General features: G+C 41.7%; 1 protein-coding gene across 2 annotated transcripts in view; it reads right to left on the bottom strand.

Annotated features, from left to right (window-relative positions):
* MOCS1 (molybdenum cofactor synthesis 1) overlaps positions 1 to 15,426 on the bottom strand; it is a 40,903-nt gene extending 25,477 nt beyond the window's left edge. Inside the window, exons 1-4 of one of the 2 annotated variants that reach the window (XM_079969254.1) lie at positions 15,142 to 15,426; positions 3,242 to 3,374; positions 2,017 to 2,184; positions 594 to 758 (exon numbers count right to left, since the gene is read on the bottom strand). In XM_079969254.1, coding sequence (XP_079825380.1) covers positions 594 to 758; positions 2,017 to 2,184; positions 3,242 to 3,374; positions 15,142 to 15,312 — 637 coding nt within the window. In that variant the 5' untranslated portion in view covers positions 15,313 to 15,426. The remainder of the gene's footprint in view (positions 1 to 593; positions 759 to 2,016; positions 2,185 to 3,241; positions 3,375 to 15,141) is intronic. The other variant, XM_079969253.1, reaches the window with a different exon arrangement.
* Positions 15,427 to 16,372: the final 946 nt, after the last annotated feature.

Genomic DNA, 16,372 nt, shown 5'->3' with positions numbered 1-16,372 from the left:
CTGGATGGCACTGAATTTGCAGTCATTTATGGTTCTCCTTGTTCTCTGCTCTTTGTGGGACTCTGCTTTACTGTGAGCTCATTGGAGTCTTCTTGGCCATTCCTTCTTTTAGATGGAACTATTTGTCAAACGTTAGCCAACTCTTTATGAAGCTACCTGCCATAACCCCCCTTTTCTTAAAATAAAAATCAGCAGAGTCTTTCGGAAACCACCAGTGTTCCACATTAAGCAATGCCAATTAACTACTTTTTACTATTCTTTTATAAAGCTCTTTCCTTTTTCCTTTTACCTCAATTTGCCCTGTCTAATGTAGATTACAAGCCTTCTCAGTTGTAGCATGTTGTCTCTGCTAAATAAGTAAAGTATGAGTCACACAAACAGCAAGCAATCTGATGATCAATTCCTGAATATTCATCTCTATACAGTGGGCTGAAATGAAAAGGGAGTTCTGACTGTGAAAGAGATGGCAGAGATGGTCAGCCTTCGTTCCCCATTTGACATCATCTTGTAACCAGACAGACACTATGCAGGATATAACAACGGAAATGCTAGAAAAAATTATGGTGGAAATCACAGCGAGCTTCCAGTTATACCTTTTCGACGGACAATGAATTCGAATTTTGCTGGGACCAAGGTGTCCAAACTGATGTTAATGGCATTCAGGCCGGCCTCCTTTAACCGGGGCAACAATCTGGCCAAGTTAATACCATTGGTCGTTACAGCAATGGTTTGCAACCCTTCTAATTTGCGCATCTGAGCTGGGAAAACATAGTAAAGAAAAAGAATATTAACAAAAATAAGTAAGAATAAATAACAAACAGGTGAACAGATATAAGACAAAACAAGGAACCCAGGGAGGGGGTGAAAACAACTGTCAAATGCTTGCATCATATATTTATTATTATTGTTATAGTTATTATATTTACTTTTATATTTATATTTATATTTTTATATTTATACCCCATCCTACTCTGTGTGTCTTGCAAATGTAGCACTTGCAAAAAATAAATACAATAAGACTTTCAGACATTGGTTCTTATCATGCACTACACTCTTAAATAAATATTTGGAAGTCAATTTTTGTACCCTAGTCTTCATGGAAAGACAGCAACAATTTACCACCTACATCCTGCTTATCACCCGTGATCTTGGATGACACATAGGAAACCCTGTATTCCACTTCAGATTATTACTCCCGGACTGCCCACCCTGACCAGCTGCAGCCCTCTATGTCCAAACCTGGCCCTCCAGGTGTTTTGGGACTACAATTCCCATCATCCCTGACCACTGGTCCTGTTAGCTAGGGATGATGGGAGTTGTAGTCTAAAAACAGCTGGAGGGCCAAGTATGGCCACCACTGCTCTAGGGTCACAGGCAGTCTGCTCTCTGGTCCTTTAAACTGGAGATACTGGAAGGACTTAACCTGGGGCCTTCTGCATGCAAAGCTCAACCAGCTTAGCCCCATTAGCCAAGGACATTTTAACTGTGGAGGAAAAGCACACATAAAGTAACACACAAACTGTGATGTAGGCTTTCAGTGCCTGTAATTACATTGGTGGGACAACCACTGCACTGCAGAAAGTGGCTTGCACTTGACACTGCCATTGTACACACTGTTCCTATGCAGAAGTTGTATATATTAAGGATTAATATAACATGCGAAGTAAAACTAACAAGGGATAAAATGGAGTGTGTGCAAAAGATTTTGAAAGATGCTGTTTTCTTAGGAAGCAGGAGACCTATTCTTGCATACTCGGGTATTTCATAATAGTCATACATTGCTAACTTTCAGAAATGTCTGAAGATGAGAAAAAGAAATCCGCTGAGATACAAAAGAAGAGGACAAAGCTGACAGAATGGCAGTCATTCCATCCTTTTGTGTACAGCGAAGCTCCTACAGATCTGCCTGAATTTTCCAAGCACTGTGGGTAGCATCTTCCACACTGTTCTAAACCATGCTTTGTAAACGAGAGGATCCCATGAACATCGCATAACAAAACTTTACGAGGAGCCTACCTATGATGTCAATCACATCAGGCCGAATGAGAGGCTCTCCTCCGGTCAATCGGATCTTGTCCACACCTTCCTTCACAAAGAGCCTAGCGAGGGTGATTATCTCCTGGGTGCTCAGCAGTTCAGATTTTGGAGTGAGCTGAACTCCCTCCTCTGGCATACAGTACTGACCTGAAACATGCAGCAAATGTACAAAAAGAAAAAGGAAAAAAAGACAGACAAATGTAACTATTGCTAAATAAACAGGAAGAATAAAATAGAACTGAAAGGAAGAAAAGTGTTTTGTGAAGCAATGCCTCGCAGGAGATCCCTATTCCCACTTACATGTATTAACTGCCGCAAAATAGTAGTCAGCAAAATTGAAAGCAACACGATAGCCAGAAACAATTACAGTATAGAAAACATTATGGAATAATGCAGAACATCAAAACTATCAAACTAAAGTCTCTGAAAGTCCTTGAATAAGTCACGGTGCCAGACTTTACCCGGCGGAGATCAAGCTTGTAAAGCTTTGTATAATCGGCAAATGTCCAATTCTGATGTCCAACTCTGAACTCTGCTGAACAGTGTTTCCGGATAGCAACTACTGTTCCATTCCGTTCTTCATCAGCCAATTAGTTCAACAAAAACTCGTAAGTAGAAAGATGTGTAATTTCTTCATTAACCAATCTTTTTTCGAATTGATATAATAACCATGAGAATGAAAAATACTCTGGAACAGTGCTCATGCGATTGTGTAGTCACTGTTGAACAGTGACTGCATAATCATATGAGATTATAGAGAGACTTTATAGAGACTTTAGTTTGCTAGTTTTGATGTTTTGCATTATTCCATAAAGTTTTCTATACTGTAATTGTTTCTGGCCATCGTGCTGCTTTCGATTTTGCTGAGTCATGTTTTGCAACACAGGGGTTTGTTTATGCAAAATAATAGTCAACAACACTAAAGCAGTTCTGGGGTGGCAACCCTGCTGCTATAAGTAATGTATGTAAGAAGAGTCCAACTGTGCTGAAGACATGCCCGGTAAAACTACCTCATGAAAACACATCTTTAGGCTTCAGGAACATGATCCTATTCCAGCAAAGGGGAACCTGCAGCTCTCCAGAACTTGCTGGAATACAACTCCCATCATGCCTGAGCAGAAGCCGTGCTGGCTGGGGTTGATGGGAGCTGGAGTCCCCACTCGTATTGCCCCACTCGTATCCTATTCAAACTTAAGGGACTTACACCTGAGGTTGCATTTCTCAGTCAAGGAGATCCTTAGGTAGTTATGCTGGCGACCAAAGCCATCAGTCAAGAATGCAGAGAAGGGGGCAGCATGTTCAGCTAGGAATCCTTTTCTTCTTGCACTTGTAATTTCCTGAGTTACAAACAAAATTACTTTCACATTTAATGTAGATATGTTCAGGAAAACAACAAACTGACAATTCTGACTCTTAGGGGTGAGAGAGTGAAGTAAGGTACTTTTCTGTCCAGACTGCTTAAGGTAGCTGCATTTTAAGATTCAGGCTGTCTATGTGATTGTACACACCAAAGATAAAAGATCTAAACAAGATGCAGGTGATAATATAGCAAACTGTGCAGCCAGAGGAGATTGTTCTTGCTTTGAAAGGAACAATATATGCCCTCAATCTTTTCAAAATAACTGTGCTCAGCCAACAATATATTGAACATGCCTGTACTTGAAAAAGCAAACTGAATTCAAGGTGCAAACAGTCCCCAAAACCAACTAAGGGACAATGAAAGAATGTGAGCGTGTCTTAGGCTGTAATAAATATTACGCACACATACCCACGAGTAAGCCTTACTGACACAGTTAAGGGGAAAACCCTAAAGACATCCTATACGGCCTAGGACCCTCGTACCTACGGGACCGCCTCTCCTGGTATGTCCCACAGAGGAACTTACGGTCTTCAAACAAAAACATCCTGAAGGTCCCAAGCCACAGAGAGGTTAGGCTGGCCTCAACCAGAGCCAGGGCTTTTTCGGCTGTGGCTCCGATCTGGTGGAACACTCTGTCACAAGAGACTAGGGCCCTGCGGGACTTGGCATCTTTCCGCAGGGCCTGCAAGACAGGGCTGTTCTGCCAGGCCTTTGGTCAGGGTTCAGTCTGACTCCCTCTCCCCTTCCATAAGAACTTGCGTGAAAGTGGCCTCCCAATTTTTCTCACAGGCCCATATAAGTTCAGCACAAACAGTTGGGCCTGGTGAGCATTTAAGTTCCCCAACCCTAATCTGCGGGTTGCCATCTGATTTTATTTTATTCTGATCCTGATCTGATTTGAGGATGTATTTTAATTGATTGTCTGATTTTATGTTAATGTGTTATACATTTGATGTTAGCCGCTCTGAGCCCGGCTTCGGCTGGGGAGGGCAGGATATAAATAAAATTTATTATTATTGTTATTATTAAGAAGAACTTGGTATGCTCAGTATCTTCAGAATGCTGAATTTCTTGATTTGGGGGAGAAGATCTGACAGAAAACAAAGGGCAAAGGTTGGATGGCCACCTGTCATTTATGCTTTAGTTGAGATTCCTGCATTGCAGGTGATTTGACTAGATGACCCTCAGGGTTCCTTCTAACTCTACGATTTTATGACTAACTGGAATGCTTAACAAGAATACTGAACACGTCCCACATGCTACGCTGGGTACCCATCACCACCATCCATCATTCCCATGTTAGACAAGATCATAACATTGCTGGACTTAGAAATACTTAAAATATTTTCGCTTATCTAGATAAAGGCAGAAGAAACCGGGAATATAAAACCCTCTATGCTCTTCATAGCAAGGAACAGTTATCCTCTGTTCAAAGGGTATCTGTATTCAGAAAGGAAACATTTCAGCTCTGACAGCATGAGAAGCAAGAGGGGACAGCAAGGAATTAATTAATTAATGTGGCCATTTTGATTTACTGGCAGCTGTTAGGTTTACTACAACATGCTTAGCAAAGCAATTAAAAACAACCCAAAATTAATCGTTATATAATCTCCCACTCAACTACTGGGCAATCAGCTTTAGCTTTTTAACTAGCACAGGTTATTAAAGACAAACATCTTCCAGAGAACAGCAGACTGAAAAGAGAAGCTGTTTTAAATGAGGCAAACGTTTTGGAAACCTAGCAACAGACTAAAAATCCTAGGTACATGCACAACTATTTGGGTTAGTCCAAGTGTGTTTGTTTGAATTTCCAAATACATCTGTGTCTGAATTTATTTTTTTAAAATCTTCTATAAACGCGTATGTTTTAAAACCTCCAATACTACAGAAGTGAAAAGGAGATACCGGTAAATGAATAAAAATGTTTATGTCATTAATATTAAATTATATTAGTATGTAACCTACATTCATTACTTGTAGCCCAATCTCTCTGTTCATATACTACTCAACCAGCTTCCAACCGTCCAGTCATTATACTTTCTGTGTTTCCTTAACCTTACCGTCAATGTAGCAATTGCCTCATGCCCCCATATATTTTTTTCCTTTCAACTGCTATATTCCAAATAATGGGAGTCATTCCACCAAGTCTCAGCTAGACATACAAGCTGAAATGATCTTCCTCTACTAACAGTTCATCTCATGGAATCCCCAGACCCTGCACATTAGTGCTAAATGTTCCTCCCAAAGGAATTCAGCATGGCAATTGTTCTGTCAGAATAAGCTTTTCAACTTCCCAGACAGAACGATGCCCCCTTCCCTCCGAGCACTATTCTGGGGGTTCTCCTGACAACTCCAAGCCAATTTTAAGGGGCATGCAGGGAAAGGAGAAGAAGTCCATTGCATAAGTGGAAGTCCTTGCACAGGTTTCACTAGCTGAATCTTGTACAATGAGACCACATCAACACGTAACCTGTGAACTGTACCCTAGGAAATGTTAAATATTCAAACTCCATCTCATTTAGGAACTGCAGAGCATTATCCTCTTCAAATTATAGAAGCATTTTTTAAATAATAGACTAGTACCAGAAAACATGTTAGCCCTTAAACTGCAAAATGCTGTGTTTTCTCGGCATTGTCCCTTTGAAAAGTTCCTCTGAGTTCTAAAACCTTTATCCCAAGTCAAATAAGTGTTTTCATGTTACCAATTGAAATTTGTGAAGGAGTTAATTACAAGCTCAATTTGTCTCCCATTAATGCAGTATTCTGGACTGGCATTTAATAGCATCCTACAATTAAAACCCTCAGTTATTGCCACATGCTCTGCAAATAATTTCTTGCTTTGAACTGAAACCTATTCAGGAAAAATGGCACACTACTTTTCCATACCTCTCCCTCCACTAACACACCTCAGTGGCGAGAAAAAAACCTTCTTATTTCTCAGCTGTCATTCAGCGAATCAGTATTACTTTTCTTTAGAATATCTACAGTTACGCCTGATTTTCAGTGACAGGTATTACGTTCCGATCCATCAAACACTTTTCTTTCCGAAATCTTGAATTATTGTCCTCAAACTGCCAATTCTACAATGAAGATGGCTACTAACCTTGGCCAAAACATTTGGAGGGATTAAGTGATTGCAAGAGTGTGTGTGTGTTACAGATTACACAATATGGAGAACACAATGTCAAAGGTCTGAATGAATGGCCACAGTGACCTCTTGAATCATTTATTAACGATGTTTCTCATGCCGTTGCTTTTTAGATGGAAATTGGATGTAGCACAAGGAAAATGGCAAACCACACAGGACAGGCTTCAGAACAGAGGGCTGCTTCTCCAGTTTCAGTTTAAATAAACAAAGAGCAAGTCTATATATCTACGTTTTATTCAATTTCATGGCATCCCCCTTCTAAATGTTAAACAGTACTCCTGTTTCATCCCAATCATCTAGACATTCCTCTTTCAACAAGACTTCCAGAACCTTTATGCCAGTTGTTATCTGATTTGGGGTTTTAGTAGATTTTATGTATATGCCATTGTTTTAAACAGTATATTAATGGGAGACAAATTGAGCTTGTAATTACCTCCTTCACAAATTTCAATTGATAACATGAAAACACTTATTTGACTTGGGATAAAGGTTTTAGAACTCAGAGGAACTTTTCAAAGGGACAATGCCGAGAAAACACAGCATATATATATATAAAACTTATATGTTTTAGTAGATTGTAAAGTGTTTCAGCATGCTTCATGGGAAGTGATTCGGAAATGAAGTAAATAATAATAAAAATAAATAGTTGCTAGGTATTTTGACAGCCAAGAAGCAAATGAGGATGGATTGCTGCTATTGCGCCAGAAGCGGTTTAGTCATGCTGGCCACATGACCTGGAAAGCTGTCTGTGGACAAACGCCGGCTCCCTTAGCCTGAAAGTGAAATGAGCACCGCAACCCCATAGTCACCTTCGACTGGACTTAACTGTCCAGGGTTTACCTTTTTTACAGTGTGGGATCCAATGTCAGATAAGCATACCTTTGCTCACAAAATGAATTTCCGCTACAACACCACGCTCCTGCAGACCCCTCCAGAGCAGATTTTTTTTTGGGGGGGGGGGGGAATGACAACGGGAGGAAAGGGAAATCCACTGTATTAGTAGAGGCCTGTTAATTCAATTCAACTCAGTTCGTTCAGGCACAGAAAAGAAAGTCAGCTAGATCACCAGTACCCCAAAAGGGAGAGGCTATGTATCCACACAAACCCCTGGTGAAGGTGGAACCCCCTCCACCTACCACTCAGAGGATCCTCTTTCTCATCCGGTCATCTGCATGGGATGGGAGTTTCCTCTCCACCCAATTTTTTTTTTGGGGGGGGGGGTACAGATTCATTACAATACAAGGGAAGACACCCTGGTATGTGACATTTACACCAGAGATTCTGAAATAAGAGGGGCAAGACTGAATTACATTCATCTGCAAAGCTCTTTCTCCTGGCAATTCCCCTACAACACCCTGTTGCCTTTCTGTGGTGTCATGACTGTCCCAGAGGCAGTGATAGTGACAGAATGCCTAATGGATACTATATAATAATATGGTCACATCCACACTCTACCTTTAAAGCACGTTTATACCGCTTCAACAATAATGAAGAATCCCAGCAGATTGTTATGGGGGTTGGGAACTGTAGCTCTGTGAGGTCAGCACCCTTAAACTACAATTCCCAGAATTCTCTATGAATTCGGTTAAATCCGAATTACAGTACTTTAAATGAATAGTGTAGATGTGACAAGTTATTATACTTTGATTTCGCTAGACAAAGTATACAGCTGCAATGAAATTAACAGTCTGCTTCCACAATCCTCCCAGCAGAATAGCCTGGGAGACAGGTACATTCTGTATGTTTATCAGATTATTTTATTTCTCTTAACACCCATGCCGGATGGAAAACCTTGCTTTGAGGATTTACTATCTCAGTGATTCTGTTACTGAGTAATACTAAATAAAGGAATATGCTATTCCCTGTTGCTCTCTCCCATTGTCTGTCATATTTTGTTTGCCTGAAAGCTGAGGGTCATGCCCGCAAAAGCTTAAGCCCGCATACAAGAAACCTGAAAATCTACCTTAAAATACTGCCTACCTTCAAAGAACCTCAGGCAAGAGCATTTAAAAAAAAGTGAACCAGCCACTCTAAAGCAGCTTATCTGTAGACTCTGAAGGTTCACATGGATATACTATTTCAGCTTTAAGCTCTGGTGGTTCTTCACTTGACTGTGTGACAGCTGTCAGCTTGCCAGATTCTAGTAAATCTTGTTAACTTGAGCACCGACAGCCCTAAACTGAATAACAATCACAGAATTGTAGAGGTGGAAGGGATCCTGAGGATCATCTAGTCTAACCCCCCGCAATGCAGGGATGTGCAGCTGTCATTCTTGACTCCACCCTCCAAATAATATAACGATCATTTATTTATCATTCCATCAAAAAGTGCAACAACAAAAAACACATGTAGGCAGAACCTCAAAGGGTGTAATAAAATCAATAGGCCATGCTGTTCAAATCATAACACGTGTAATGGATTTATACTGCGGGATGATAGACTTTGATGTTAAAAGAACATGGGTCGAATGAGAAGTTTGGTTTCCTGCTTGAGCTTTGGATTTACATGCTCCCCCCACCTCTGGCCTCACAGAAGAAACAAGGTTTTGCTGATACGTCAGAACTAAGGAAACTGGTTTAGTATCAGTTTCTTATAACAAGCAGGGATCATACCCCAGGTTCAAATACAGTACTGCACTGAACTGAAACCACCATTTAAGAAAACCACAGTTCTTCAAGTTCAGATGTAATGGGGAACTGTGGTTTGTTCAAGAGCTGAAATAAAAGCTTGCAGCCACACAAGATAAAGGGCACAAAAGGCGAGGAAGTGTGACAGATAATAAATTAACCTGTAACAGAAATAAAGATGTTTGCTGATTAAGATATTTTGTTGTCAGGAAAGTGATGTCTATGTGCCAGAAATCCATAACCTATCACAAGCCTGGTTGACTTATAATTCCCAGTTTCAGGAGGAGAAGGGGTTAAGATGTGTCATGTGACAGAATGAATTCAATAATTTTGTGCCATTTCTGAATAGTCTCAACACTTTCCATTTTTACAGCTATGAAGCAGTGCTAACTCTATTCTTCAGCAGAGGCCGTGAGGAGCTAGAATTCAGTTTTAAGCAGTTACAAGCCAGCTACTCTGCAACTCCGAACACAGAAGCTTCTTGATCAATAAGGCAACACTGCCTCGGTAATCAATTGGCTCATTTAAAGAAATCTCAACATTTACAGATTACCAAACTTTAAAGACTACCGAACCATTAAAAAAGTAACATCACATATTCTTAGATACAGAGCTAAGTTCTCTGGTTTTTTAAAAAAGTTTGCACCCACAAAGCTAAAGTGTGAATATGACAAAGAGATGTTGGAAAACACTTGGTAACAAATCCTGGTTTGTTGCTGTAGCATGTGTGAAACAGAGCCAAAGCAAATTATTAGGATCAGTAAGCACAGCTGTTATGCAAGGGACATGAATTCCACAATACCATGTGGAACTCTTTTGAGGTTTCCAGGCCATTAGGATTTCACAACTCTTAACATTTTACTTACATTGACAGTAATAAGAAATAGGGAAGTTTAAATATGCTCTTGCTTTATATATGTGTGAATATGTACTTGTCTCTCTCTTTTGACACACCTGCATCATTGCAAGCTTTCTTTTCATAACCATGTTTTCCAAAAATAATGTGTTTCTCTCTCCCTCCCTCTCCCTCTCTGGCATCCTGAAGACACTAAATGTTTTCAGTTGGGGAAAAATCCCCAGATAGATAACATTATGAGTAGGAGGAAGGAAGAATGTGTCTGTATCCTGGAGGCAGACATAAAAGCACAAATGGTACCCTGGACAGGTCCCACTTGTGATTTTGATATTTTTAATGCCCTGAAACTCTTTAAGGATATTTAGAGAGGCACACGTCTCGTTAACAATTCAAGGATACTGAACCTGAGGCTAAAACAAACACTTCTACCTATGCTAAAAACTCCAGTATTATCAAGGTGCCCAGACACAGAGAACAGATGTTGCTTGACACTAGGCCCCAGTGTGTGCATGTGCACACACACCATTTCATGGTAAGTTGTATTATGTATACAAAAGTGATATAAAACATTATATTCCAAGTTGCGTATAATTCTGAGAGCTAGCACGCTAAACCACTAAAGAGTGTTAAGTGGAAAGACTCCAGTTCACCTCATCCATAAACTATGGTTTGGTACAGATGCAACTCTGCCATGGTTAAGGAACTGGATGCATCTCAAGGGTCTGTGTGTTCCTCCCATTTTGCCTCCATTTCTGTTTTAGGCATTACACCTGCAGTAACATTTTTGTTAATTATAGTAAGAAGCAGATTTGCAGTCTGTGGCTTGGGCTCAATATGGCTAGCAAAAACACCAGGGCAGATGTAACACCCACACAATTAAGTTTCAAACTTGAAGGCATAGTGACTTATGGGGGAAAGTGCTCCCTCAGATACCTTATTTACAATCTTGAATCCACTGTGTTAATGTCACCTTGGACTACTGAGAAGTAAAGACTGCAACCTATCGCATGAATGGAAGGGATACAACAGACACACAGAGAAAGACAGGATGTTTACTTCTCATTACTTTGTGATGTACAGACATTCTGCCACTGTAACGTTATGTCATCTCTTTCTTAGCCTGAGGCTCTTTGCTTTTAAACTAGTTTCAATGTGATTTACCAGTTGATCGTGAAAAACAGGTATGAGGCCCATCGGAAACAATACAGCAGTTTTCTGCAGAAATAGCAAAATGCACACCATTACTACTGGCGGAGAAAGGTACTGCATAACACACAGTCTGATGGTCCAACTACTTTTTAGCTTCTTACCAAGGCCAACATTTTTGGTCACCACTGATCCTGCCCCTCTCCTAATTCAGAGGAGAGGCGAGATCTTGTTTGGAAGCAAGGATTATTGAAAGGGCAAGAACCCACTCATATCTCATCCAAACAAAAGATGTGCTTACCACTGAGAAGTGCACATGTGGAGTCCCAGAAGGGTTCCCTATAGAAGTCAGTGAGGAGGGCAGTGGGTCTCTGTATAATCTGTCTCTGCTGTAGAGGTGGAACCACCCAGAGCAAGGGCTGGGTTTGGCTCCCTAACCTTAAAAACACTCCTGAGGTTAGGGAGCCAAACCTGGCACTTAAATGTGCAGAACCAAATGTGATCCTGCTGACTGAAGGCAAATCCTGTCTCCCACCCTAAGTGTCCTCAGTTGGATGGGTGGGGAAGGGCATATTTTCCATCCTACAACAGTTTACATTGCTGTATTTTGTTTTACTTTGACCCACACAGGTAGTGGCGACAACTTAAAACGAATTCTGATCCTCGCAGAATAGCTCTGCTCCTTCATGTAAAAAGGCTTTATTTTAGTTTTCTGATAATACCAACATGTGGAAGAAGTCTGGAAACTGTCGTTCATGTGTGCATGCATTAAAGTATGGGAATAAGAATTAAATTATCTCCTTTATTTTCCTACATATTTAAAACTACTGTTTGATGGTTAGAACTATCAACACACGTCCCATTCCTTCTGGACATGTGAAATGAAACCATACATAAGCTTTATGTATAAATAATAAGCTACTAGAGAAAGTCAGTTTCTGAGAACAACCTACTCAGCTTTCTGAGGGAGATAAATTTAGTGCCTTTCCAACTTGCTGCCAGGAGATATCTCAGAAGCTTCATGCGTGTGTTTATTACACACAGTGCATAGGAATGATTGCTGTAGTGGCATTTCTTGGAAGGATTAGAAGTTGTCAAAGTTGTCAAAAACCAAACAAAAAGTTGTCCTGTATGAATTAAAGTTATCTAAACAATTATTAAAGTTAACAAAAATTACACATAGCATATATTCAAAGTGACAAAATTTAGCTGAGTTATCTCTCTGCCTGATTTTCTGAATAGCTGTTTGGTAACTTTCAGTAGTAAGTTTTTTTCATGCCACAAAGTGGATGGCTCCAATAGCTAATCATTATTCACGATATCCCAATGTGAAAAAATATTCATAGAGGCTGCACATACATACCACCCCCTCATACACACAAACACACACAGAGAGTTTTATGGTGCATATTGTTGAAAAGACTATCTAATGGCTTTTAGCATGACAGTCAATATAGACCCTGGCATTTTTAATAACATATAGCTTTGTCTATTTTAGTTATTATTAAGTGGATCTATGATATTTTTAATTTGTAGAGCCTATATACGATGGATAGAACAATGTCTACTCAAAAATAAGTCCAGGTTCATGGGAAAGTAGAGCCTCTATTTCTGATATACAGTAGTCCCATATACAATCAATACATACGTTTTATTGCAGGAACATTTTGATCCTATTATAAGACCATTATCACTATGTTTACATTGATTAATGTTTAACTCATTTATAGATAGGTCATTTATATGCTATGATAACCTATTGTAATAGCTAATTAAACTTAACATTTTCAGTACTGAAAAAGAGAAGAAAAAAGTCACTCTAAATCTAATGCAGCTCACTTCCAGGTAAGTGGAAGTTCCACTGAAGATGCTGTGAGTGATGTACAGTAAAAGATCGTCTTGCATTGACTATTAGGAGTATATAAATAACCAAACATTTTTCTGCATTAACTTGTTTTTCTTTTCTGCACTTCAACCTAGACAGCTCTAAGCTAGAAATGTGTGCTTTGCACTTTTTATAGAACATTTGGTTAAGTGCTGACAAAGTAAAAGATAATATAGTATAACATGTAACCACCTGCTTTTAATAACCCCCAAATTCTTTCTTCTTATCTGTACTGTACATGCAATCCAGATTACCAGTGCTAACCTGTTGGGAGTTAATTTTGTTCTGTCTCCAAATCTATTCCGAATGGCAAAACTTAACTTTTCAGGCAGAACAGTGGAATGGTGTCCCTCAGAAGGTTGTGGTCTACCCTTATTGGATATTTTTAAGCAGAGGTTGGATTGCCAACAGTCCCGAATGTTTTAGCTGAGATTCATGCATTGCAGGGGGTTGGACTAGATGACCCTTGAGGTCCCTTCCACCTCTACAATTCTGTGATTAATTGTTAGCAATAAACAAGTAAAAGTAGCAAGGAGATGGGGTTAAAAAAAACTGGCATGAGGGTGACAGAAATTGAGTGTGAAATAGGAGAAGAAATTACAGGAGATGAGTAGAATTTACTTGGAGATGTATGGGTGGGAAGAGAAAAATATATAACAGCCTCTGGATGAGCATACTCTGCCTTCAAAGAGGAGGCTGTTGGTACTTCTAGAGCAAGTATCTGTACTTTGAGGAAAGCTAAGCTATGGAACTCCTTGCTGCAAGGAAAATGTTGTGGCAGAGAATTTTGCAGTTCCCAAAGATGGATTAGATATCAGTAGAAAGTGATGTCACTAATTATCAGTAGATTGTGACAAACTACAGTGGTAGCTCGGGTTACATACGCTTCAGGTTACAGACTCTGCTAACCCAGAAATAGTACCTCGGGTTAAGAACTTTGCTTCAGGATGAGAACAGAAATCGTGCTCCGGCGGCGTGGCAGCAACAGGAGGCCCCATTAGCTAAAGCGGTGCTTCAGGTTAAGAACAGTTTCAGGTTAAGAACGGACCTCCGGAACGAATTAAGTACTTAACCCAATGTAGCACTGTATTTCCTTATGTCACCGTTTTGTGACTGGTGGGTAATGTTCATCCATTTCCAGAGGGCCTGGGGAGGGTTTGTGTGTGAAGTTTAAGGACCCTTGTTCCAGAATACTCACGCAATATTTCACTGTGCCATAAATTATACACAGAAATCATCCAGGGGCTTTTTAACTGCACACTTCCCTTATCCAGCATACATTGGTGGAATTACAGTTGGAAGGGACCTCAAAGTTTGTCTAGTCCAATCCCCCAATAAGGCAGGAAATGTTCTGTTACAAAATTGCTGATAGGACGCCATCTGGCCTCTGATTAAAAATAAGGAACTTCATCCTAGGAAAGGGTTTATTGCATTTGGAACCGGCTGTTTCGGGTCTGACCCCTTTGCTGCCCCCCTCCCCAAAAGACAACATTTATTCATTGCCTCTGTGTTCTCATGCATCTTAACCCTGTCCTCCCCAGGCTCAGCATATCCAACTCCTCCACCCTTTCATTCAAAAAAATCACTTCCCACCACGCCATCCATGTACGCTTGGCTGGAACTGGGCGCTTGCAAGACAACCTGTTTCAGTTGAACCTTCATCGCGCCGCGCCGCCCTGCCTTTCCTTTTCTATTTACTGCAACAGTAACAAAAAAAAAGTCCGATCCGCGGGGCTTGCTTCCAACAGACCTCTCCAACACCAACTTGAAATTGCGCAACTTGAAATGCGTCGGCGGCGCGTGCCTGGCTCCCACTTGCCCACAGCCCGGTAGCGCCATGGTGAGGAAAACCCCACACAGGGACATTGACTGAAGGGGGGAAGAAACTCCCCTCGACCTACTCCCGAGTAAACACGCTTAGCGCCGCAGTCACCCCCCCCCCCCACTTACCTGGGAGGAAGCGAGGCCCGCAATGAATGCAGCAGGGCTTATTTCTGGAGGAGACCCTGCTAGGGCTGAGCTATGCATAGCCCCTTCCCCAGCCAGCCACCCACCTGCCCCGGCCCCCTCTGCTCTCCTCACCTCCGCAGAGGCTGAAGGCACCGCGAGCGCCTGCTGCTGCTGCTGCTGCTGCCGCGCCGGCACCCCAGAGCGGCAGCCTCGGCCAAGCGGAGCTCGGAAGGCCCCGGGCGGCTGCAGCAGCAGACACCGGCGCGCTCGCTGAGCCCTGGCGACGCCTAAGGCAGCTGCCATGGCTCCTGCCAAGCCGAACTCGCAGCAGCAGCCGCTGCTTCCCCCGCTCGCTCCGGCACCAAACTCAGAAAGATACACACACAGCTGCGCCGACCGACCGGCCGGCCCGGGCACAGAGAGGAACGGGAGGTCGGAACCCGCAGCCAATAGCGACCCAGGACGCTTCGATAGGCATGCTGGGATTTGTAGTTGGTTTGATGCGTGCTGCCTCATAAACTCTCCCCAGTTGACGCGGAAGTGCCGAGCCTGGCTGAGAGTCTAAAAGTAGCAAGAGACGCTATAAGGGAGAGTTTTCTGCAGAGGCAGACTGCTGGTTTCTGAGAGGGAGAGAAAGGGGCCTTCGTGAACTTACCTGATTTGTGTCTGGGTTTTTTTAAGTGCTCTCTGTATGTTTATTCGAGGGTGGGGCGCGTCAGAGGCATAAATCCAAGGCTCTGCTGAGCAGAATGAGCAAGGAATAATAATATCGTTGCACGCCATCCCTGTCTCTGAGCAGTGTGAGATTCCAGGGCTCCAGGCACTTGTCCAGGGTTCGTGTTTCCTTTTGGAAACGAGGCCCAACGGATACACAGTGGTGTCTTTGTGATATTCCTGAGCCTCTGATGGAGGGGTTTCCATCATTACACCCCAAGAGGCTCCTTAGATTCGAACTGCCAGCCCATATTGCTCTCACCCCCCCACCCCTTCTCCAACTTGCAAACTGCTTGGAAATAGAACTATTTTTTCCTCTTGCTTACATCAGGTGAATTGCAATACTGCAATTCTGACTACCCAACTTTCTGGCTGACCCAGTCTTGCTGATGAGCTTTCTTAATGGGTCATTGCCCCTCCATTTGTTCTCTTTTGGTAGCCCATCTCTCTAGGTGATTATGGCATCAGAAAACCAACCCATCTTATATTTCAACATGGTTTATATTTTAACATGCTAATTTCAGCACCTGGCACCCAGGTATTAGAAGGGGCTGATGGTGCAGAAATTAGAAGGGGAGTCCAGACATGCAACAAACATAACAATACATTTTACAGTCTAAAAAAGTTGGGGGGGGGTCACTCTCATTAA

The sequence above is a fragment of the Podarcis cretensis genome (genome assembly GCF_951804945.1).
Source record: "Podarcis cretensis genome assembly, chromosome: 3".
Taxonomy (NCBI): domain Eukaryota; kingdom Metazoa; phylum Chordata; class Lepidosauria; order Squamata; family Lacertidae; genus Podarcis; species Podarcis cretensis.
Note: the sequence above shows the minus strand (reverse complement) of the source record. Positions and strands in the feature narration are given on the sequence as shown.